Source organism: Eleutherodactylus coqui, chromosome 7 (genome assembly GCF_035609145.1).
Source record: "Eleutherodactylus coqui strain aEleCoq1 chromosome 7, aEleCoq1.hap1, whole genome shotgun sequence".
NCBI lineage: Eukaryota > Metazoa > Chordata > Amphibia > Anura > Eleutherodactylidae > Eleutherodactylus > Eleutherodactylus coqui.
The window spans coordinates 133,643,519-133,667,052 of NC_089843.1; the positions used below are offsets into that span (position 1 = coordinate 133,643,519).

The 23,534-nt window shown below is 43.5% G+C and overlaps 1 protein-coding gene across 1 annotated transcript in view; it reads left to right on the plus strand.

Annotated features, from left to right (window-relative positions):
* Nucleotides 1–23,534, plus strand: part of CLGN (calmegin) — a 49,662-nt gene that overhangs the window by 19,116 nt on the left and 7,012 nt on the right. Inside the window, exons 4-13 of the mRNA XM_066573725.1 lie at nt 2,940–2,998; nt 6,460–6,601; nt 8,067–8,148; nt 10,188–10,380; nt 14,165–14,354; nt 17,252–17,365; nt 19,955–20,111; nt 20,194–20,409; nt 22,401–22,520; nt 22,709–22,850. Of these exons, the coding sequence (XP_066429822.1) occupies nt 2,940–2,998; nt 6,460–6,601; nt 8,067–8,148; nt 10,188–10,380; nt 14,165–14,354; nt 17,252–17,365; nt 19,955–20,111; nt 20,194–20,409; nt 22,401–22,520; nt 22,709–22,850 (1,415 nt within the window). The remainder of the gene's footprint in view (nt 1–2,939; nt 2,999–6,459; nt 6,602–8,066; nt 8,149–10,187; nt 10,381–14,164; nt 14,355–17,251; nt 17,366–19,954; nt 20,112–20,193; nt 20,410–22,400; nt 22,521–22,708; nt 22,851–23,534) is intronic.

Consider the following 23,534-nt stretch of genomic DNA (forward strand, 5'->3'; position numbering starts at 1 on the left):
TTATATGTGAAGCAAGAGGTTACATTCAGGATCTCCAATGGTAACGTGGAATGGTTCAAGTTGGGAAAGGCATACAGGAAGGCTGCATCTTATCCCCTGCATTGTGGGACCGCTCTGTTCTTCATACCCAGCCTGTCATCAGGGAGCGGGGTGCAGCTGAAACAATAGTATCAGCTGTATCCCGCTGTGAATCCCTGATAAGGCTCATCGTCGTCTTTCAGTATGAGCGATGAGTGACGGCTTAACGAAAAACTGCACGATGGGCGCACATTTACACACAACGATTATCGTTCAAAAGATGGCTTTTGAGCAAATTTTGAGCGATAATCGTTGTGTCTAAATGGGCCTTAACGGTGGACTCAAGATTAGTGGAAGAAACATCAACAGTCTAAGAAAAGCAGATGATACAACCTTGCTGGCAGAAAAGTAAGAAGGAAGTGAAAAAGTCAACCTATACTTGAATATCAAGAAAACTAAGATACAGACGCTAATGGTACGGGTAAAATCAAAAACAAAAATGAAGAAATCGAAGCAGTTCAAGATTTCATCTTTCTCGGATTGAAAATTAACCACAATGGAGAATCAGGACCCAGTTCGCAACATAATGTTAAGTATGGATAAGATCTGGAAAAGCAAAGACATAAATGATGTAACGAAATGCTGGATAGTCAATGCAATTAATTTCTCAAACACAACTTATAGCTGCAAAAGAAATGGACTGGAGGAAGATTGATGCCTTCGAACTGTCGTGCTGGAGGAAACTCCTATGAATTCCCTGGACTGCTAAGATCACATATAAAACAGTCCTAGACGCATCAAACCAAAGTTTACATTGGAGAGCAAAATTACAAAACGGAGACTCCCATACTTTGGTCACATGATGCGATTTAATTCATTAGAAACATTGCTAATGCTTGGAGTGGTCAGCAGCAAGAGAAGACCTGGCCACCAAAAAATGTGCTGGCGTGATACTAGCAAAGCCAACACCAACATGCAAATTACCAAAATGTAAGAAGCCATACAAAGCAGAACTGCATGGAGAGGGATGGTCTATAAAGTGTCCAAGAGACGGCCCAGACTAAACGGATAAAGATTGAACTCAAAATACACATCATTGATAAAAAATATACTCTGTGTGAAGGCACTCTAAGCCTGGGTTCACACAGGGCGGATTTGCTGCAGTTCTGCTGCGGTTTGCCGTTGCACATCCGCACTGCAGCAAAACCGCTGCGTTTGCAGTACAATGCAGTGCAAATGTGTTTGGTAGAGATGAGCAAGTATACTCGCTAAGGCAATACTTGCTCGAGTAATGTGCCTTAGCCGAGTATCTCCCCGCTCGTCCCTAAAGATTCGGGGGCCGGCAGGGGGCAGGGAGCGGCGGGGGAGAGCGGGAAGGAACGGAGGGGAGATCTCTCTCTCCCTCTCTCCCCCCTGCTCCCCGCCACCACTCACCTGTCACCTGTCACCGGCGCCGGCCCCTGAATCTTTATGGACGAGCGGGGAGATACTCGGCTAAGGCACATTACTTGAGCGAGTATTGCCTTAGCAAGTATACTCGCTCATCTCTAGTGTTTGGGCAAAAAGCTGTTCTCACAGGACAGATTTTTTCAGCACTTCCGCAGTGCGTAAATGCAGCTGTGGTGCAGTTTTTCAAGACGCAGCATGTCAATTCTTTTGACTTTTCCGCAGCGCTTTTTTGTGCATACACCTCTATGGATACAGCAAAATCCGCTGCAAAAGTAAAAAAGCGCTGCGGAAAAAAACGCTTGCGGATTTTCCACGTGGAAAATATGCAAGAAAATACGCAAGACAAAAATAACCTTTAAGCGGTTTTGACGCAGAAGCAGTTCTTTTGCAGCAAAACCGCAACGTAAAAAACGCAACAAATCGGCCCTGTGTGAACCCAGCCTAAGGGACGTAACTGTAAGGAGTGGCAGACGGTCCAATCACATCCAGACCCAAGAGCTGGAGGGAGCCCAAAAGGTTCCTCTACCCTATATGAGGAGGGTACTATAAATGATCTGTAGTAGTTGGGGGCCTTGTAGCAGAGGGGCCCAGGAGCCTCAAATAACACCTATTGGTATTGTATAGTGTGCAAAGATGAGCAATAGCTGATTCTGAAGTAATATGAACTTTCATGTAACTACTGTAAACCGCATTTGTTTAACGTACAGCAAGCATTTCACTAGAAGGTGGGGCATGGATGTAGATGCATTTGTGGTACATGAAAATGTTAACTCTATATAGTATAGTGCATTTAAGACATTAGAATTATAAGGCTCCATACTATACCTTCGTGTATCGGGCACAAGGAGTTTTTTTTCTCTTTTTTTTTTCTTGCCCCCCCAAACGCCCCCCCCCCCCCACGTTCTATTCATCTACAGTGGCTCCCACTACATATGAAGCCTGACACTAGTCTACTAGCGAGTGGGCAATCTCCACCCCTTCCCTCAATGTCAGTGGCTAATGTCATGTATAATTTAGATGAGGCAATGAAGACCACTCTTGACAGTGGTCTACTGGTCTACTAGATCAGTCGACTAGTATATGGCTCCGTAAAAATGGGAATCATTGTGGCCGACTGGAGGGGATAGTCTAGAAAAAAATAAAAGTTATTAAGGAGCGATGAAGCCAGCAGGCACCCACTTGTAGGTATGTAGCTCGTCCTGCTTGTCAGAAGACTGGTCTGCTTTAAGGTTTACACCTTGTGGATACAAAGGGTATCTAAGAGTTGAAGGCAAAGTAAGAGTCATTTTAAGCCCTCATCCTCTCTATTTAGACGTTGACCAGCCTTGGGTGGTCTCGCCAGGTTTCTCATTGGCCTTTCGAATACCCCTTGCCTTTTTAAAAATTTTCAAACAGGATAAGCAGTAAACTAGTAGTAAATATTAGAAAACTATTTACAATAATGCATTTATTTGATCTCTTCGTAATTCCAGGTGGATCCTCTCTAAAACCATGAAAGAAGATGCTGACGAAGACATCGCTAAATATGATGGTAAGAAATGTGCTGGTGGGGTTCTCCCTGTACTCAAAATCTGCTGCTGAGAGCAAGCGGGTTCTGGAGAATTATGGGATGCATGTATTATTTTGCATTTAACCCCTTAAGGACGTGGCCCTTTTTTTTGCCATTTTCTTTTTTCCTCCCCCCTTAAAAAAAAATCGTAACTCTTTTACCTATCCATGAACATAGATGTCTCAGGGCTTGTTTTTTGCAGGATGAGTTGTATTTTTCAATGGTACTTTTTAATATACCATATAATGTACTGAAAAACTTTTACAAAATTCTAAGTGGAGTAAAGTGAAAAAAAAACAAAACTAAATTCCGCCATCTTTCAGTGCGTCTTGTTTCCACGGCGCACAAACTGCAACACAAACGACATGATAACTTTATTCTATGGGTTGGTACAATTACTACGATACCAAACTTGTTTATATATATATTGTTGTTGTTTTTTTTTTGCTGTTCTGCTTTTATTTTTTTTCGAAGATATTTATTTTTTTTTAATTATTCTCTGCGCGCAATAACTTTTTTATTTTTCTGTCAATAGATAGTTGTGCGGGGGCCCATTTTTTTTAATACATACGACTTTTTGATTGCTTTTGATTGCATTTTTTCGTGGAGGTTAAATAATGCATTACTTTGATAGATCAGACTTTTATAGACACGGCGATACCAAATATGTATTTTTGTTTTTTTATTTTGATTGTTTTATTATAAATATGGCAAAACGTTTTTTTTTTACTTTTACTATTTATTTATTTTTAATAATTAGAAACACTTTATTCATCTTATTTTTCCTTTTTTTTTTAGTTCCCAGAGAAGACAACTGTTTGCGATGCTTTGATCGCTCCTGCAGTATGATGTAATGCCATAGCATTGCATCATCCTGCGATCGGGCAGGCATTCTATCAAGCCACCCCACAGGCATGGCTTGATAGGCAGTTTGGCAAGAAGGCCCCCAACTGTCATGACACCCACATGGCTCCCTGTGATCTCATTGCTGGGGGCTGTGCGGGACCCTGGAACATTAGCCTGGGGGATTGGAATGCTGCTGTCAGAATTGACAGCAGCATTTAAAGAGTTAAGCCGCGTGGCTCATTGGAGCTGTTATCAGAGCTGTTGACACTTGGTGTCAGCAGCCACATTGTATGGAGGGAGATCGCCACGCAATCTCTCTCCATACATACCTCGACACTGTACCACCTGTATGTCGTTTAGCGTTAATGGGATCTTACATGAAATCTGTCACATTTATGTGTTTCCACATTAAAAAAGCAGCAAATCTGTATTATAGTAACATTCTGATAAGTTGCCACCTTAGATGTACATTTTGAAGCATCCAATATTGTATGTATGTATTTATAAGTACATTCAGGGATCTCATCAGGCCTGCGAAACACGGATTCAACAAGTTTATTCTCTTGCCTTCTGATGAATACATGCAGGCACTATTGCCACTGACAATGCACATTTGTACCATTGTTTTTTTGATTGCAGCCCTAGAAGATTATTTTTATTTCTATTAAAGTTCCATTATTCCAGCTCACTGTACAAAAACTGGAGTTAAATACGCTACATATACTGTATAATACCAGGAACAATAGACGTATACTAAATGCTTAACAAAGTGACAGAGAGGCAGAGAGGACCCTGCCTGTGATGGTTCACAGTCTACAAGGAAAGGGGGAAGGAGTTGAAGGCAAAAGCTACTTGCGTTGTTGTGGCAGCGGGGTTATTCTAGCTTGTAGGTCTTTTGAAGAGGTTTGTTTTCAGGTTCTTTCTTCTGAAGCTTTCCAAGGTGATAGAGAATCTGAAGTGTTGGGGTAGCTAGTTCCAGAATATAGGTGAGGCATGAGAGAAGGCTTGGAGATGATTATGTGAGAGCAGATTGTGGGACATAAGAGGAGCAAGTCTTGGGAGAACCGTAGATTACATGTGAGGAGATATCAAGAGATTAGGTCAGAGATGTATGGAGCGGACTGGTTGACCGCTTTCTATGTCATTGATAATATCTTGAACTGGATTCTCTGGATAATGGGAAGTAAATGAAGGGATAAGCAGAGGGAAGAGGCTTGGGACTAATGGTGGGATAGGTAGATTAGCCAGGCAGGGGAATTGAATTGAGGATGGATTGGAGGGGTACAAGAGTGCTGGATGGGATACTGCAGAGAAAGGCATTGCAGTAGTCTAGCTAGGAGATGATGAGGACATGCAGTAACATTTTTGTTGACTCCCTGTTGAGGATGGATTGTGTGCAAGGGATATTTTGGAGGCGGAAAGAAGTGGGGAAGGCTTGTATGTGTAGTTGGAAGGAGAGGTCGAAGTCAAATGGTGCACAGAAACAATGGACTTGTAGGACTGGGGAAAGTATGGAGCCGCTGATTGTGATAAGTCTAGTGGGATTGTTGATTGAAAGGGCGGGGAAGAAGAGAGATGATGAGTTCAGTCTTTTCCATGTTGAGTTTTAGAATAGGGTCAATAGGCACTCTGGGATTCTGCATAATGGAGCTGTAACATCTGAGCCAAAGAGGTAGATTTGAGTGTCATCAGTATAAAGGTGAAGTGATATTGAAAGTCATGTGATTCTGTGAGCTGCCCTAAGTTGTGGATGGAGAAGAGTACAGACCTAAGACATAGCTTTGGGGGACACCAGCGGAGAGAGGGTGAGGCAAGGATGTGGTATGTGAGCGGGAGAAGCTAAATGTTCGGTCAGTAAAGAATGAGAAGGTCCAGAAGAGAGCCAAGTTTGTCAAGCCATGAGTGGAGATAGTTTGTAACAGGATGGAGTGATTGACTGTGTTGGAGGCAGAGGACAGAAGTAGGAGGAGGAGCGTGGAGTAATGTTTTAAGACTTTTGCGTTTAGCAGAAAGTTACCAACTTTGGTTAAGGCTGTTACAGTGGAGTGGTGGGGTCAAAAGTCAGATTGCAGGTGGTTAAATAGCAAGTTGGATGAGTGGTGGGATGACCGGTCAAGGTAGATTTGCTACTCCAAATTGTAGCAGTGAGATGGTGGACAGAGAGGAAGGATCGAGGGATGGCTTATTGAGGATGAGTGTGATGGAAGAACTCTATGTTTAAAATATGAAGGGTAGATGCCAGTAGTCAACGAGAGGCTGTAAAGGTGGGTTAGGGCCAGGATGAGCATGTGCTAAGGTTGGGGATGAGGTGAGGTTGGATTGGGTCATGTGCACAGGTGGTGAGGTGTGATTTGGTGAGTAGGTAGAGTGGAGAGCTTGTCTGGTAATGGTGCAGAAGTGGGTGAAGGGAGCTTAAAATTACCATTTATGTCATGTCCAAATAGAAGTCATGTACTGTGCATATGGCTACATTAAATAACAGCTCTAGCATCAGAGCTTATGGATGGATTACAAGGTCATGGGTTAATAAATAAAACATCCAGAGTCAACTACACTATATTATGTTCCTTTATATATACTCTATGCTTATATTGTAGGACAATGGAAGGTAGAAGAACTGAAGGAAAACAAGTTATCAGGAGACTTGGGACTTGTCCTGAAGTCCACAGCAAGGCACCATGCCATATCAGCAGAGCTACAGAAGCCTTTTGTTTTTGATAGTAAACCTCTAATTGTACAGTAAGTGTTTCATTTCAGCATCCTATAGATAGAAATAAGCTGCGTGAATAATTATAACTTGCAATTGCAATATAACTATATCCTACATTAACGATGTCCTTGCAATTGTAATAATGCAGGCTGAGATGAGGAAGGAGATGGCGTCACTGTTGACATGTAGCTTTTTTCATCACTCTGCATTCAGCACCGTTTTATCCAGTTTCTAAAGCTATTATGGAACCACAACACCCAGCATGCTTTGGATCTATACATGGAGAGCCACAAGTTGGCGACCACTGATGTACAGCAGAACATTAAAGTAATTCCACAGGATTACAAAAACCTTTCCCCAAAATACTGCTAAGCCTGTCCATAGGTTATGCGTAGTGTTGCCACTCAGCCACATTCACTTCAATAGAGCCAAGCCAGAATACCAGATACAACCCAGGGGGCTATTTTTAAAAGATATCAGCCACAAATGTTTATCCCTAGACAACCTTTTAAACCCGATGTAAGTGTAGTGTGCTTAGGTAGAGAAATGAGCTCTTCTGCTTAAATCTTCACCCAAGCTTTGTCTGTGAGCATATATGAAAACTCTTACTTACGGGAAATGATCATGGGACCATTTCTCAAAAATAATTAAATAGATAACAAACGAGCTAATAGTCACCTCTCCTGACTCCCCACTTGTATTTAACCTCCTGTCAAAAATTTTAATTCAAGAGACACATTCAGATATGACGTAGTTGATCCACATTACATTTAGAAAAATGTCTTCCAGATAAATGACCAAAAACAAATAAAAGGTAGACTTTTAACACTTTAAAACCAGTTGTTAAAGGGGACCTACCAGCATTAGAGATGAGCGAGTATACTGGCTAAGGTACATTACTCGAGTGAGTAGTGCCTTAGCCGAGTATCTCCCCGCTTGACTCTAAAGATTCGGGGGCGGGCGGGGAGAGGTGGGGGAGAGTGGGGAGGAACGGAGGGGAGATCTCTCTCTCCTTCTCTCCCCCCCGCTCCCCGCCGCAACTCACCTGTCACCCGCGCCGGCCCCTGAATCTTTAGAGACGAGCCGGGAGATACTCGGCTAAGGCACTACTCGCTCGAGTAATGTACCTTAGCGAGTATACTCGCTCATCTCTAATCAGCATGTTTGTTTTGCCCTACTGCTGCTGATTGACAGATTTTTTCTTATCACAGTACATAGGGAGAAAGCTGTTAATCAGCAGCAGGGAAAAGCCTGCAGTTCATTAATATGCCAGACTTCAGGTATGGAGTGTTGGCATCATGCTGCAACTGATAAACTTCAAGTTTCATACAACATATTCCCACACCTGAAGGCACAACTTTTACCCATCTCATTCTGTATTATCCATGGTATCACAAGGGATGAACAGCTGGCAGTCATGTGATGGGTCCATTGCTTTATCACATTACTTTTTTCCTGCTTTTCATCTACATATTGTTTTATATTTTCATTCAGGTACGAGGTGAATTTTCAGGATGGCATCGATTGTGGGGGCGCATATATCAAGCTTCTATCTCACTCGAGTGACCTGAATCTGGTGTGTGAGTTGGATTGTACTTGTTAAACTAATTTTTATCACATATTTTAATTCAGAAATGTGTATCGGATTTTCTAGCAGTTCAAGTGCACATTTTCCAGGGCTATTTGATTGATAATTGTTGAATTACGCTTCTGCTTAGAATCTTGTTAAGGGTTCTTTCCCACGAGCGTATATTGGCCGCCGTTCTCACAGCCGGCGGATATACGCTACATTGGGAGAGCTAAAACTGGTGAACGGGTGCACAAATCAAGCGTTTGTGCGCCCATTCAGGAGGCCGAGACTACTATGCCGTCACCCCTTTTTGCTCACTCCCCATCAGAGGCTCACCTCTCTTCTCCTCCCCATTCAATCTTTGCAATGAGAGGGGGCAGGACGGGGGCAGAGCTAAGCGCCATCCTATCTCACCTCCTCCCATTGATGGCTATGGACAAGGGGCAGGGAGAGGGCTGGAGCTTAGTCCCTTGTCCACAGCCAGCAATGGGAGAAGGCGGGACGGGACGGTGCTTAGCTTCGACCCCAGTCCCACCCTCTCCCATTGCAGAGAGCCAGCGGGGAGGAGTGGACAGGTGAGCCTGTATGGGGGGAGGAGAGCAGAGGAAGGGAGCTTAGCAGCCACGCTGCTAAACTCCCTCCAACCTGCGGCAGCTGCCATGCGCTCCCATAGGAGCCCATGCAGCCGCCGCCGTATTCCGGCCCAAAAGATAGTTTCAGGACTATCTTTTGGGCCCTACGTAAAAACGCCTGGCGCTATATTGGCTGGCCGGGCGCTTTTACATCTCAGGAATACGGCCATGTGATCTGATGCATTGGAATCCAATGCATGAGATCACAGTATATATTGGCTGACCGTGAAAACGGCCGGCTGATATACGCTCGTGGGAAAGAAGCCTATGAGTGGGAAAAGTCTTGATTGGGATTGTAAGGACTAGAACAGGGTCCCCTGTAAGCATGTCCTCCTGAAATATCAAGAATCACCGGTAAATATTAGTCCCCGAAATATCATTATCAACTAGCAAATTATAATCAGTCTTTTGTTATACCTGGTCCTAGAGAATCTATGTGCCAACTAGAGTTGCCATTCCTCCAGTAAATGACCAACCCAGATGGTACTTATGTCCTGAGACAGGTATTTATTTTTTTAACAGTAATAATAATTGCTGGTAAAAAATAATTAGGATGCGGTGGGGCAGGGGCTGAATGGCTTCATCCCATTGCGAACTTGCTGGATATCGCATCCACTCGTCCAGCGGAACTGCAAAGAGTTAACAAGCAGAGATTTGTCACTCGCACAATCACAAGGTCCGGACCCTGTATGAAGAAGGTATCCTGACTTAACGTGCAGGAGATGAGGGAGGGGTCAGACGGTCCTTTGCATAGAGCCTCTAGCATCCGCACCTTGTCATTGTTTGAGTGACAGATTTGCTGCTTGTTATCGCTTTGCTGCCCAGCCAGAGGGATGTTAGCATTAGTAAGCAGCCAGGGCGACACGGTGAGTGTTACTACTAAATAGAGCCATAGAGGGGGAAATAGGTCCACAGAGGGGTAACTTTTACTAAATAAGGCACTATTACATTTTTTTTTCAGGGCAGGGATAATGACACAATTTTGAGATTTTTTTATAAGGTCCCATTACTGCTATGTATGACCCGACTATAGTAGGCCATAACCATGTCCCACCCATGTATTTTTATGAAGGCGTCAATGGCTAGTGCTGCAGTAGGGGGGGGGGGGGGGGGTATCTGTTGCTTACTGTGCCATCGCTAGCAGGTGGCACAATACCGGAGGCAATGATAATGTACCCACCATTACTCACAGTTTTCCTACAGTTCTGAATATCAAATCTACCTAGTTATGCATTGATACGGGCGCCGGTATATAACTGCATAACTAGGCTATTTGCCATTCTGTGGTCTGGCAAGGTCCCCTGAGAGAGCTCCAATACTGGCTACCTTATTACCCAGAAGTGGGTGTTTATGGGATTAACAGGAAATTGCCGTACAGTAACAATGTCTGATAATTGACTTGGTGTTTCGCAGGAGGAGTTCCATGACAGAACTGCCTACACAATTATGTTTGGTCCAGACAAGTGTGGAGAAGATTATAAACTGCATTTTATCTTCAGACATAAAAACCCTATCATTGGAGATTATGATGAAAAACATGCAAAACGGCCTGAAGTTGACCTGAAAAAGTTCTTTACTGACAAGAAGACACATCTTTACACCTTAAGTATGTTACTGCCATATTGCAATCCTGCTGATAAATAACAGAACAACTGAGGCTAATGCAAAGAAATGTGTCTTTAGATAAGAGTAAGACATTTGTACATTGGTGAGGGTATCTCCTTATCAGTACGTGGCATGGTTTTATTGCCGCTGTTCCTCATTGGCGGTTTCCCTCACCTCTCCTTCTTGTCAGTCCCTGATTTTCGCATCCTTAGATTTCTCTGTGCTGTAGACGCTGCTCCGTTCTCCTGCAGGCACATGCTCGGCCCATCATGCTCAGCTTTCTTGTCCCCAGCCAATACTGATTGTTCCCACTATATTGCCGGTACCATTCCCCAATGACATGTGCCTGAGCAATAGGTTCCATTAGGTTCTGTAAAAGTGCTATTGATTCCTGGTTTTGATTCAGCCAGCTTTCCCTGCTTCTCCCATCCTGACCTCAGCTTCTTCCTTGACTATGATTTGCCTGATTGTCGCCTGCCCTGACTGAAGCCTCTCTCTCCTTTGTGCATGAACTCCGCCTGTAAAATATTCACTGTCTCTGCCTGTCCCTCCCGCATTGTACAGTTGTGGCCAAAAGTTTTGAGACTGAGACAAATTTTGGCTTTCACAAAGTTTGCTGCTTCAGTGTTTTTAGAAGCTTTAGTCAGATGTTTCTATGGTTACTGAAGTACAATTATAAGCAGTTCATAAGTTTTTAAACTTTTATTGACAGTAATTCATCCAGATGTCTCAAACAGTCTGAAGGGGGGACTTCATCAGAGAAAATTATTTACCCCAGTCCTCTGCAGTCCAAGAATTCATTCGCTTCTCATTCGTTGTTCATTCTATGCAGGCATAAAAATAATCGTTCGCACGACATTGGGTTTAAACAGCGATCGTTTAGTCATTCACATTCACAGCTACAGTGAACGTGAATGACTAAATGAGTGAGGAAACGATACGGAAAGGATTTATTTGCCTGTATAAACTACGAACGAGCCACTTAGGCTCCCTCCATATAAAAGGAGCGGCTCTGGAAAGTTTTGGGTCCATTACCAGGAGACTCCCCAGAACCTCCAATTAAGAACCTGTGGTCAGTCCTCAGAAATCGGGTGAACAAACAAAATAGCTAATAAGTCATAAAGTCCTGGCACCTAATAATTAAAGTGCCAAGACTACAATTTTTGGCTTCTCTTTATTTTCGGTCCCAAGTAAAATAAATACTGCACAAACTTGGTCCTAATATAGAAGTTTAAAATTCCTTCTTTTTTGTCTTTCTCACCAAGGGGTTTTCTGATTTGAGCACCATCAGGGATAGTAATTGTGTAAGATATCCAAGTGCTAATATCAGAACACCCCCATCACAATTATTATTGGTGTCTTGTCTTTTTTTTTTTTTTTGAATCACTGTTTGTCTGTCTTGTTTGTCCAAAGGCCCGAATGTTTTTAGTTTAGTATATTATTAATAAAATTGTTTTTAGGGACTCTCTGTGAATAGGGCTTAATCAATGAGTTCCCTCTGCCTCAGTGAATTTGTGTTTTCAGTAACCATAGAAACAGCTGAATAAATGATACGAAAACACTAAAGTAGCAAACTTTGTGAAAACCAAAATTTGCGTCAGTCTCAAAACGTTTACCAAGACTGTATTACAGAGCCCTTGACCTATCTGTGTCAACTGCCACTGCAACAAAATTACTTTTGGGGGTAACAACCTTGAGGCTCCTTCAGCTAATTCCAGGTCCCTTAAAAATGGGGTTAAAGAGTGGAAACCAGGGGATCCAAATCAGTCAGCGGGTCTACACCTGCTGCGTGACACATGCAATGGAACATGCCATGATTCAGAGGCATGTAAAAGCACAGCGAAACCTCATGCATCTCTATGGCTGACCTATTACAGTTACGTACAACTTTGCGCTGTAACGAGACCCGCAAGATGTGTGCTAACTGTATTATTTCATCTAAAGGGCACCTCCCTTTTCATGATACTTGGATATCTCATGGTGATATGTCAGAAGTTCTGATTGGTAGGGATCCGGATGCTCAGATCCCCACTAGTTGCTTAGCGCTATGCCCCTTAGACTGTCATTGGCTTTCCGTAGCTCTCTTCGGATAGCTGGTGGTGCATGGAACCTAGAAAGCATGAGAGGAGAACCAAGCAATGTTTACAACCAAACTGAGGCAGCGCTCAGCTGAGCACTTCTGCCCCTTCATTTCAGAAATCAGTGGGGGTCTCAGCACCAAGACCCCACTGATCAAAACTTCTGACAGATCACTAAGACACATCAAAGGTTTCATGAAACAACAGGTACACTTTAAACAAATTAGCTGCCCGGCTTCCTAAAACAAGGACCCTGCTTCGTTCCAGATAGGATTCTCAGCACAATTCACAATTAATATGTAGTGATTAATAGATGTCATTGCTTCTTGACGTTTGCACCTAACCCTGCAAAACCACAGACTTTTTTTTTGTTTACTGCTTTTTTTTTGTCCTCACTTTCCAAGAGTCATATTTTTTATTTATTTTTTTTATTTTTCATTGACACAACTGTATGAGGGCTTTTATGTGGGGCGAGTTGTATTTTTAATGGTGAAAAGATGGTGACTGAGTCTCTTTAATAGGCATTCATGCATGAAAACCCCGGGAGCCTTCACTAGGCCCTGGTCTGCCATGCTAATCCATCGGCACCCTGTGTTCACTTTGTGGGGGGGCTGGCAGATTGGCCCCCACCCGGCCACTTTGATTCTCAGTCAGCTTTGATTGCAGCATCTAAATAATTAACCTCTGTAATTGGGACTAATACTGATATTAGCAGTTGTCATAAATAGAGATGATCGAACATGTTCGGCCCCGCCCCTTTTCGCCCGAACACCGAACTTTGCGAGTACTTCCGTGTTCGGGCGAAAAATGTTCGGCGGTCGCCGTGGCAGCGCGGGGGGGTGCGGCGGGGAGTGGGGGGGAGAGGGAGAGAGAGAGGGCTCCCCCCTGTTCCCCGCTGCTGCCGCCCGCGCTGCCACGGCGTCCCCCGCCCCCCCGGCGGCCCCCCGAACATTTACGCCCGAACACTGAAGTGTTCGGGAAAGCCGGTGTCCGGGTGCGTAAGTGTCCGTAACGGACACGTTCGATCATCTCTAGTCATAAACCAATATGTCAGCTCTCAAGCCTGCTGCATGCACTCTTCATGACCAAGTGACGTTCATTTACAAGGTGTGGTTGGGAAGTGATTAAAGGGACCTTTCATTTTTGTAGGAGACAAAGTGGAGACGGGTGCTCTTTAAAGTTAGGAGCCAGTGTAACTAATATTGTTTATTACAGAATGTCGTTATTTGCAATTATTGGAACTTTATTCAGCTCCTTAGAAGCAGGAGAAAGGCCAGTAATAACCGCTTAGAGCTACTTACAACCTGCAATCGTTGCTGCTGCCCTGCAGAATACATGCAGCCTGCTGTCAGCCGGTGGCGGTTGTGACGATGCAAGTTTCTTATCGGAATGACTCTCGCTTTATTAAAGATCAGTTTCAATAATAACATTATAAAAGGGAATCCCTGATAATACAATTCCCCTTTTTATAAAGCTCTAATGTATATGCAGTCCAATTCTAGTGAAAGGGAGATATTCAACTACAGACAAAGTCAGAAGGGGAAGGGTCACTGTGCTTGGAGGAGGACCGCAACCTTTTCATTCTAGTGATTAGTGAGGTTCACAAGCATGGACTGTCTACTACTGGCAATGCTTTATAACTGATTCATGTTTAATAACGGCCGAGGATGAAACATCTGATGTTTATCAATTCTTGCTCCCTACCAGTTCTAAAGCCGCAAAACACATATGAAATGCTGATCGATCAAATAGTTGTCGGCCAAGGAAGTCTTCTGGAGGATGTCATACCGCCTCTGAACCCACCGAAAGAAATAGATGATCCAAAGGAAAAGAAACCTAAAGAATGGGATGAACGGCCTAAAATTCCTGATCCTCATGCTGTCGAACCAGAAGAATGGTAAGAAAAGTCTTACTTTGTAGCGAGCAGATGTAGCTCTGTACTTTTTGAATACTGAGGGCTCTGTCACACCGTGTATTATGTGCGCGTAATACGCAGTAACAAACTTTACATTACTTTTAATGGTGCCTTTCACACACAGCGTGTGACATGCATGTACAAAAAGAATGCAACATGTACGATCTTGGCACATATTACGCCCGCATACACACCAGGATAATGTATGGGGATTGTCGGGACGTAGCAAGTATGCAATGCATTGTGCACTGCCGCATGGTTCCCACGCGGGAGAAAAATGCTTGTATGAAAGAGTCCTAAGAGTGAACAATAATGAAGAAACAAGTAATTATTTTCTCATAATTAACCTCTTAACGCTACAGGATGTATAGTTACGTCTTGCAGCTTCGGAGTATGTATATGAAGGCGGATCGCAGGTCCATCCCGCTCCATACAATGCAGGTGCTGGCTGTTTCTTACAGCCGTCATCCACCCACAACACGTGCCGATAAGCTACGCCATTCATCGGAGCTGTTAACCCTTTAAATGCTGACTGCGGCATTTAAATAAGATCGCGGGTTGCCATGTGGTTCTGAAAGACCCCAGGGCAGCCATTGCAGAATGCCTATCAAGCCATGCCTGTGGCGTGACTTGATAGAATGCCTGTTAAATCATGATATGATGTAATACTATGGCAGGACTGATCAAAGCAGCAAACGTTCTTGTCCCTTCTGGGGGCTAAAAAAAAGTAAAAATAAGTTTAAAAATGTTTTACTAATTACTAAAGAAAAAAAGGTAATACAAGTTTTAAAAAAAAAAACTTTTGCCATATTTAAATCTAAATAATTAAACAAAAATACATATTTGGTATCGCTGCGTCCGTCAAAGTCCGATCTATCAAAGTAATGCAATTTTTAACCTACACGGTGAACATCGTCAGAAAAAAAAAAGAGCACCAGAATTGCGCTTTTTTGGTCCACCAGTCTCCAAGAAAAAATGCAATAAAGAAACCAATAAAAAATTTGTATGTATTCAAAAATGGTACGAATAGAAACTACAAGACGTTGAGCGAAAAATGAGCCTGCACACAACTATGTCGACGGAAAAATAAAAACATTATGGTTCTCAGAAGATGGCGGCAGAAAATAATTTAAAAAAATGAAATATCCTTGAAAAAAAGTCAAGGTAGTACTGCAAAAAAAAAAAACTATATAAGTTTGGTATCCTAGTAATTGTACTGACCCGTAAAATAAAGTTCTCATGTCATTTTTGTGGCAGTGTGTGCGCTGTAGAAACAAGACACACCGAAAGATGGCGGAATTTGGGTTTTTTCCATGTCCCTCCACTTTGAATTTTTTAAAAGTTTTTCAGTATGTTATATGGTAAAATAAATAGTATAATTGAAAAATGCAACTCGTCCTGCAAAACAAAAGCCCTCATACAGCGACGTCAATGTATAAATAAAAGAGTTAATATTTTTTAAAAGGGGGAGAGGAAAAACGAATAATGGAAAAAAGAGCAGGGGTTTTGTCATTAAAAAAAATCTATACTTACCTATTTCTTCCCCGTTAGTCTCCTTACCATCTTCTCCTGGCTGATCTTCTCCAGTGCCTCAGGGCCACCTCCTGCACACCGACCGGCTTGTTATAAAGGCTGCATTCCTCGCATTCCTTCTGGCCGGGTCAGTGAAGGTCACGTCTCTGTGCTGTAGCGTTCACTGCCTAGGAAGGAATGCTGATCTATTGCCGAGACAGCGTGCATGAGCAGCCTCTGAAGTAGATCGGCACTCCCCCTGCTGGACTGTGAACTGTGACGGAACATACATTGGCTGGCAGGAAGAAGACTGCTCGCAATATAGTAACCTCACAGGAAGGAGAGAAATCAGCCAGCTGGAGGTGAGGTGACCTCCACGGACTGCAGGAGCCAGGAGAAGATCTGGTATGACCAGTTCTAGATGACTTTGCTTTTGCATGAAAAGCTGGACTGTCATCTTACATTTAGAATATAATTACAGCTGTGATACAGATGTGTCCTCCCTCAACTTGGCCTTAACGCTACATATCCTGAGATGTTTGGTGCAAGATGAAGACATATACAGTACACCTGAAGGATGCCCCCGGCTGGTGTCATCTGTCACTCATAGGCTCCCATATTAGAAAACATACATTTAATGTATAGGTTTTATTACTAGATGCTGCAAGAATGACTCGTTTTTGTGTCATAAGGAATTAGAGTCCTTAACAAAATTCAAGACAACGTAAGGGTGGACATATCAGTATATCTGAGGATGGTTTCACAGCTCTGTTCGGGAAGTAGGAAAGGGGAATCCCCGCGGCTGAGCGACTCGGTCTCTGGACGAAACCAAACTGCGCGGGACGGACACCATTGACTACAATGGGGTCCCCCTGCTTTCCGTCCAGCTGCCTGGCTGCATCCATCTGATATTTTCAGCTAGATCTGTGATGGGTCCTCCGGCCGCAGGTTCTGACGTGGATGTGAACCCCCTGAGACCGTCTTCAGAGCCTCCTGTAATCATGCAGTGGATAGCCTCTGATATTGGTTTTAGTGAAATGTCATTTGCAGATTTGCTAATTTCTAGCGAGGGGCTATTAATGCATTTAGTCTGATAAATAGTCATTCCATATTGCAGGACTGTAGAAAGCCAAGACCCGATTAGTAAGTGCACGTAAGATATGGCTGCCGCAATCTAAGGCTTCAAAGTAATTGTTATTGATGGGTTTTGGGGACTTCTCCGTCTCATTGGCTCTTATAGTTGAACGTTTCGTTATTTTCTCATTATCCCTCTGTCGAGGGACTACATGCCCACTTCTACCTTTGGTGGCCATATTGTCTATCCTAAATGTGCTTGACTGAAGTTTAATATTATTTGTACCCCGTAGGGATGAAGGAGGGCCTGAGAAAATAGAGGATGTGAATGCTGTGAAGCCAGAAGGCTGGCTGGATGATGAGCCTCATCTGGTATCGGATCCAGAGGCGCAGAAACCAAGTGACTGGTAAGATGCAGGTTTTACTTGCATTGGTGTTTGCTTGTGTTTTTATTCTGGCAATGGGGCATTTTTTTCAGTGGATAGGCGAAAACCTACATATCGGTGGGGGTCCGACCTATGGGACCCTCATTGATCCGGAGAATAGGGGTCTCCTTTTGCGCCACTTCTGACCGATCCTTTGCTCATCTCCGACCTAAGTGACATCACTCTGAATTTAGCGCTGACCACATGTTCACTGCCGCACCATTCATTTCAATTAGCTGATGAAAATAACCAAACGTAGCGCTTGGCTATTTCCGTTAGCCTTATTGAAATGAATGGAGCTGCACTGGGCATGTGTGGCCAGCGCTCCATTCACTCCAGTTGGTGCTGTGATGCAGCAGTGATTGGAAATGGGGCAGACAGGACCCCCCGCTCTTGGAATCTGGGAGATCCCAGCAGTCAGACCCCCACCGATCTATCAGTTTGCACCCATCCAGTTGAAAACAAAGCCCTTTAAATTTGGGTAATTTCTAGATATGTAAATGCCCTTTGTTGAAACCCTATTGATGTATCATGGGGAGGTTTAAAGCTCATGTCCATATTTGAGACGTCTAGTTGCGGTTTCTTGTCTTGTCACATCTACGCTTGGGCTACATGGTGACTTTAGATGTCGCATGGCCAAAGATTATACTATAGCTCTGCTACATTGCATCCTAATGTAAATGAATGTAATCACATTGTGACTTGCAAGCTGCTATGACAATTGCAAGAACCCATTAGGTTTACATTTCTTGCAATTGTTAATTCATGGCAACTTACAAGTCGTAACGTGACTGCATTGATTTACATTAGGTTGCAGGGCCATGGTGCAGTCTTTGGACGTGTGTTGCACCCAAAGTCACTGTGTAGTCCTAGCCTAAAACAGTCTGTCCTCCGTCATTAAGTTGAATGCTGTTTATGACCATCACTCAAGGTTGAATGTGGCTCACTAGGTACAAAAGGTTCGGGAACCTCTACTGTAGGAGATGCAGAGATGGCAGTAACACTCTGGCCCAAAGGTCCCAAACATCAATATTACAAATGATTAGGTGGTGGCCCTGTTACAGATTTTGCTTTGGAAGCCATGCACTTCAAAATATATCTCTAGTTCTAAAGGAAGAACAATTCAGACATTACAAGGGTTATTGGATGTGTGTTAAAAGTAGTTGGTTGTTTCTTCAAAATGGACACTCACAAAGTGGTCTATCCTTAAAACCTTCATAAGTGTCAAGACTGGACTATAGAGTTTGATGTAAAATGTCACTTTGGGACACAACTGAGTTGGGGATGATTATATTTTTGGTTATTATATAAGATACTAGTAATAGAAATAATATTACCAGTGCTTCTGGTGGCGCCACACAGCTGTGCTACATGCACGTCACATACACAGCATAGCACTGGAGATGAAGGTCCTGTGATGACGTCACCGTCATGCTACACCCCTGATCACATGACAGTGACACTCATCCCGAGTGAATGACTTAGATACTTTGCCCCTGATCACATGATGGTGACGTCATCAAAGGTCCTACATCCTTGTTCAAATCATGGGACTACAAACCCCTTGCGGCCTCAGATACTATGTAATACTAACGAACACCTAGCCGGACAGCAGCCGTGTGCGTACAGGACCTGTGATGATGTCACCGTCATTTGATCAGGGGCGGAGCATGTAACTCCCTCACTGGGAATGAAGAACCTTTGATGATGTCATCGACGTGATCAGGGGCAGAGCATGTAAGTCACTCACAAACCCAGTCACGCACAGATGGACAGGTCGTCGTTATTAGTTTGATTTGGTAACTTTATTCTATGTCAACAACAGTGGGACAAACACAAGGAAGTACTATAGAAGAGAGGAAGAGGTGCAATGTACCCACTATCGCGAACTCTTGTAATGGATCATCGAGGGCAGTTGTATGGAGAAGAAAGAATCCATAATTTTTTAACTTACTAGCGAACAATACATCATATACATTGTGGTGGGATGTCATGAGAGGAAAGGGGTTGAGGGGGTTGGAGGAGGGAAGAGAGTTGGTTAAATTGTTAAAAAATGTAAAACTTTAATAAAGAGCATTGAATAATAATAAAAAAGACAGGCCTATAGGGAAGGCAGAAGGGGCAACTTCCTATGGGCCTCCACCACTTCGTGATCTCCACCATTTAGTCCCCCAGCCACTATTCAGATAGTTAGAGTTGATTTAAGGATTATAACTTCAGTCAGCTGGAATGAAGTGTACCGATTAGATAAGTTTTTAAAAAAAGTTTAGTAATTTTGTAAATACATTGTTTTGCTATTACCTACTGCTCCCGAGATACAGCCTGTATAGTCCAGAGCTGTAATCATAGTTCTGCTGATTGTCATTGGAAGCGGGTAACAAACGTATCACCAGACACATCCTTAACAGCTTAGCTGGGCTCCTATAATGCAGGGGGTACTTAGTTTTATCAGATTATGCTTATAGATTTTGGCACCGAGAACTGCAGAATTATGAATGTAGCTCCGGATGCACTAGTACAAATATGATTTGTATGGTAATACAATATTATGGGCCTATTTGCTGTTGGTAGGAATGATGACATGGATGATGAATGGGAAGCTCCTCTGATTTCCAACCCGAAGTGTCAGACTGCACCCGGATGTGGAGAGTGGAAACCTCCGCTTATAGACAATCCTAATTACAAAGGACCGTGGAAGCCTCCTATGATTGAGAACCCTAATTACCAGGTGATTATTCTATACAGTCACCACTGTTCTACACCACATGTTGTACTTTATAACAGATCTGAACTTATTCACTTTCCTACAGGGAATTTGGAAACCCCGTAAAATCCCCAACCCACATTATTTCGAGGACCTTAATCCGTTTAGAATGACGCCGTTCAGTGCCATTGGTCTGGAGCTTTGGTCCATGACCTCCGATATCTATTTTGACAACTTTATCATCTGCACAGAGAAGGAAGTGGCTGACCGCTGGGCTTCCGATAGCTGGGGACTGAAGAAGCTGGTGGCCAGTGCCAATGAGGTTGGCTATTGCACTAATTAATCTTTAGTAAGACATCATAAACAGGGTGCGTTTATTTATCCTGTACAGACTGTGATCAGTTCTTCATACAGAGAAGGAGCGGTGCAGTATACATGGTTATATAGGGTGAAGAAGAGCCTTCTGCACAAATCAGGGCATAGAAAGGCGAAATAAAAACTTCTAGAATGCTAACATATCGCACACAAACTAATAAACTATACGGAGACATGAAAATGTACTGATGATGGGACTGATTCTCTCCACTCTGGGACTAAAATGCATGGATGGTCATGAGTAAGACTTACTCCTGATGCTAACCTATAGGCGAAGTTCTAATAAGCTAATGGCATGTACCCATATTCTGGCTTCCTATACAACCTTTGCAACATTGCATCAGGGAAGACCAGTAATTAGGAACAATTGTGATGTATCTGTGTGCATGTACTACTACGGTATATATCCATTACGACTTGTACCCCGGGGTAGGACAAGCACTCTTGCTGCCCAGGGCAGTGTTTCATAATGTGCCCTTCGTCTTCACTCCTTGCAGTTTAGTGTGACAGCTGTTAAATGGGCAATTATTAATAGAGATGAGCGAGCATACTCACTAAGGACAATTACTCGATCGAGCATTGCCCTTAGCGAGTACCTGCCCGCTCTGAAGAAAAGGTTTGGCTGCCGGCGGGTGAGAGCAGGGGGGAATGGAGGGGAGATCTCCCTCTCCCTCTCTCCCCTCCGCTTCCTGCTGCTCACTCCCGCAACTCACCGCTCACCCGCGCCGGCACCGGAATCTTTTCTTCCGAGCGGGCAGATACTCGCTAAGGACAATGCTCGATCGAGTAATTGTCCTTAGCGAGTATGCTCGCTCATCTCTAATTATTACTCAAAATGCTTCTCCAAAACTCTAAACGCGAAGTATTTAAATGTAACGATAAGTGAACGAGCCGACGATGATTACTGTGCCCTCAGAAACTGATCGAGAAGCGAACAATTCTCGTTCGTTGTTTGGTCGCGTTTAGACCGAACGATTATCTTCATTTTCATTTGTGCGCCATCTAAAAGCACCTTAACTGCTACATAATTGTAACAGTAGTGTGCTAAAGGGAAGTGCTTACACTGTAGCACAATGAAATCAAGGCGTTTTTATTTTTAACCCTTTGCAATCCAGTGTCTGACGTCTAAAGACATTCTGGTTGAAGGCTGTACAGCTTCGATGTCGGAAGACGTCCGGCAGGGTATTCTTACTTTATATTACTGGCTGCTCTGTTGTCGGGGCGTCTCTCCAGCATGTCCCATACCGCAGTACTGGCCCTAGCCAGCAGATGGTGCTATTATATAATGGCAGAAAGAGAAAACCCCCTAGGAAACCCTGAATCCGAAATTGGAAAAGTGCAAAGTGTTAATCTGTAAATTGCGCCCCTCCTCTCACTAGTGCTCTCGGTGGCCGCTTACTCCTCGTCCCTGCCTTATATATTTTTTATATTGCATACTGTCCCTACACTGACATATGTATCAGTGATGTTTGTACTGCCAGTATTTTGTGTGCCGGTGTGTAGTTGTGTGTTCCACCCTTGTGGAGTTCCGAATTGATTGTAACTCCCTGAAGCCAATGTTAAATGCCCTTTTTGTATTTTTGCTATATTTCCTGACAACTTTTAAGACCAAAGAAGTCAAAAGTACCATTTTGTGCGGGTAATAAAATGATTACAGTGATGTCTTCGTATACTGTATATCAGTTAGTTATTATTTTTCCTCTTTATAATTACTCCTTTTTTAGAATGGTGACCTGATTAGTGAAAAGTATTTGACATATTGAACTTTACCCAAATACTGATGCATGTTGGCATGCACAGTCATGGAGCAGCGCCTGAGAAGCTCCGGGCTGGATCCAGCTTCAGTGGTTTGATCAGGTGTAATAGGTTCAGGCCAGGTCAGCTGTTTTGACGGATTGCAACTGCTGGAAGATGCTTCTTCTATAACCTTTCTTTCAGCCAGGCATGATTAATCAACTCTTGAAAGCTGCCGAAGAGCGGCCATGGCTCTGGGGACTATACATCCTGACAGCGGCGCTCCCTGTGGGCCTTCTGGTCCTGTTCTGCTGGCCCCGAAAGGTGAGGACAATTAGCTGCTCTTGTTCCTACCCATTTGATATACTGATTTCCTCATTACTAAATCTTATTTCATTGATACGTTTCCTACGATATGTGATAGGAAGAGCCTTGTTGTACGGGGATAATACTGTTAACAACAAGGGGCTAAAAGTCCTAGAAATAAACCCATTTTATGTACTTTCTTTCAGAAAATTGAAGAAGTAGAGGATGCGGACTTCTCAATGAGCGATTTTCTACAGCCTGATGAAACCGATTTAGCGCACCAGAAAGAAGTGAAGAAGGGGGATTTAGAAGGCGCTGAGGATCACAAGGAGGCAGAGCTAGACGGAGGTGAACATTGTCTTCCCCAGGTCTATGCAGTGCTATTGAAACATGACAGACCCCGTTATAAGTCAGTGTGGTTTGTGACAGATCCCATACCGTGCCGTGGTATACTTGTAAAACGCTGCTAAACTCCCTCCCACCTGCGGCCGCTGTCATTGGCTCCCATAGGAGCCCATGCAGCGGCTGACGTACTCCGGCCCAAAAGATAGTTCCAGGACTATCTTTTGGACCCGACGTAAAAACGCCCGGTGCTATAGTGGCCAGCCGGGCGCTTTTACGTCTCAGGAATACGGCCATGTGATCTGATGCATTGGAAACCAATGCATCAGATTACAGAGTTTATCAGCTGGACGTGAAAACGGCAGGCCGATATACACTTGTGGGAAAGAAGCCTTAGGGAGAACATGTAGAAGGTGAGTGAGGAAACTTATAAGGCCATTCATGCTCCTTGGGGTAATATTTTAAACCACACACCTTATCCGCTAACTCACTGTTCCTTGTTGTCTAAAACGCATAATAAATCTGTTGCAAGGCATTTACATGAAATGAGGCCAGTTTCACATGAGCGCTAATCTTGCACAAGTTTTGTGCGTTGTGAGACTCACAATACTCTGTGCGAATTTGATCTCCATTCTTTTGAATGGAGCCATACACATGAGCGATGTTTTCCCTCGCAGTGATGCTGCCAGG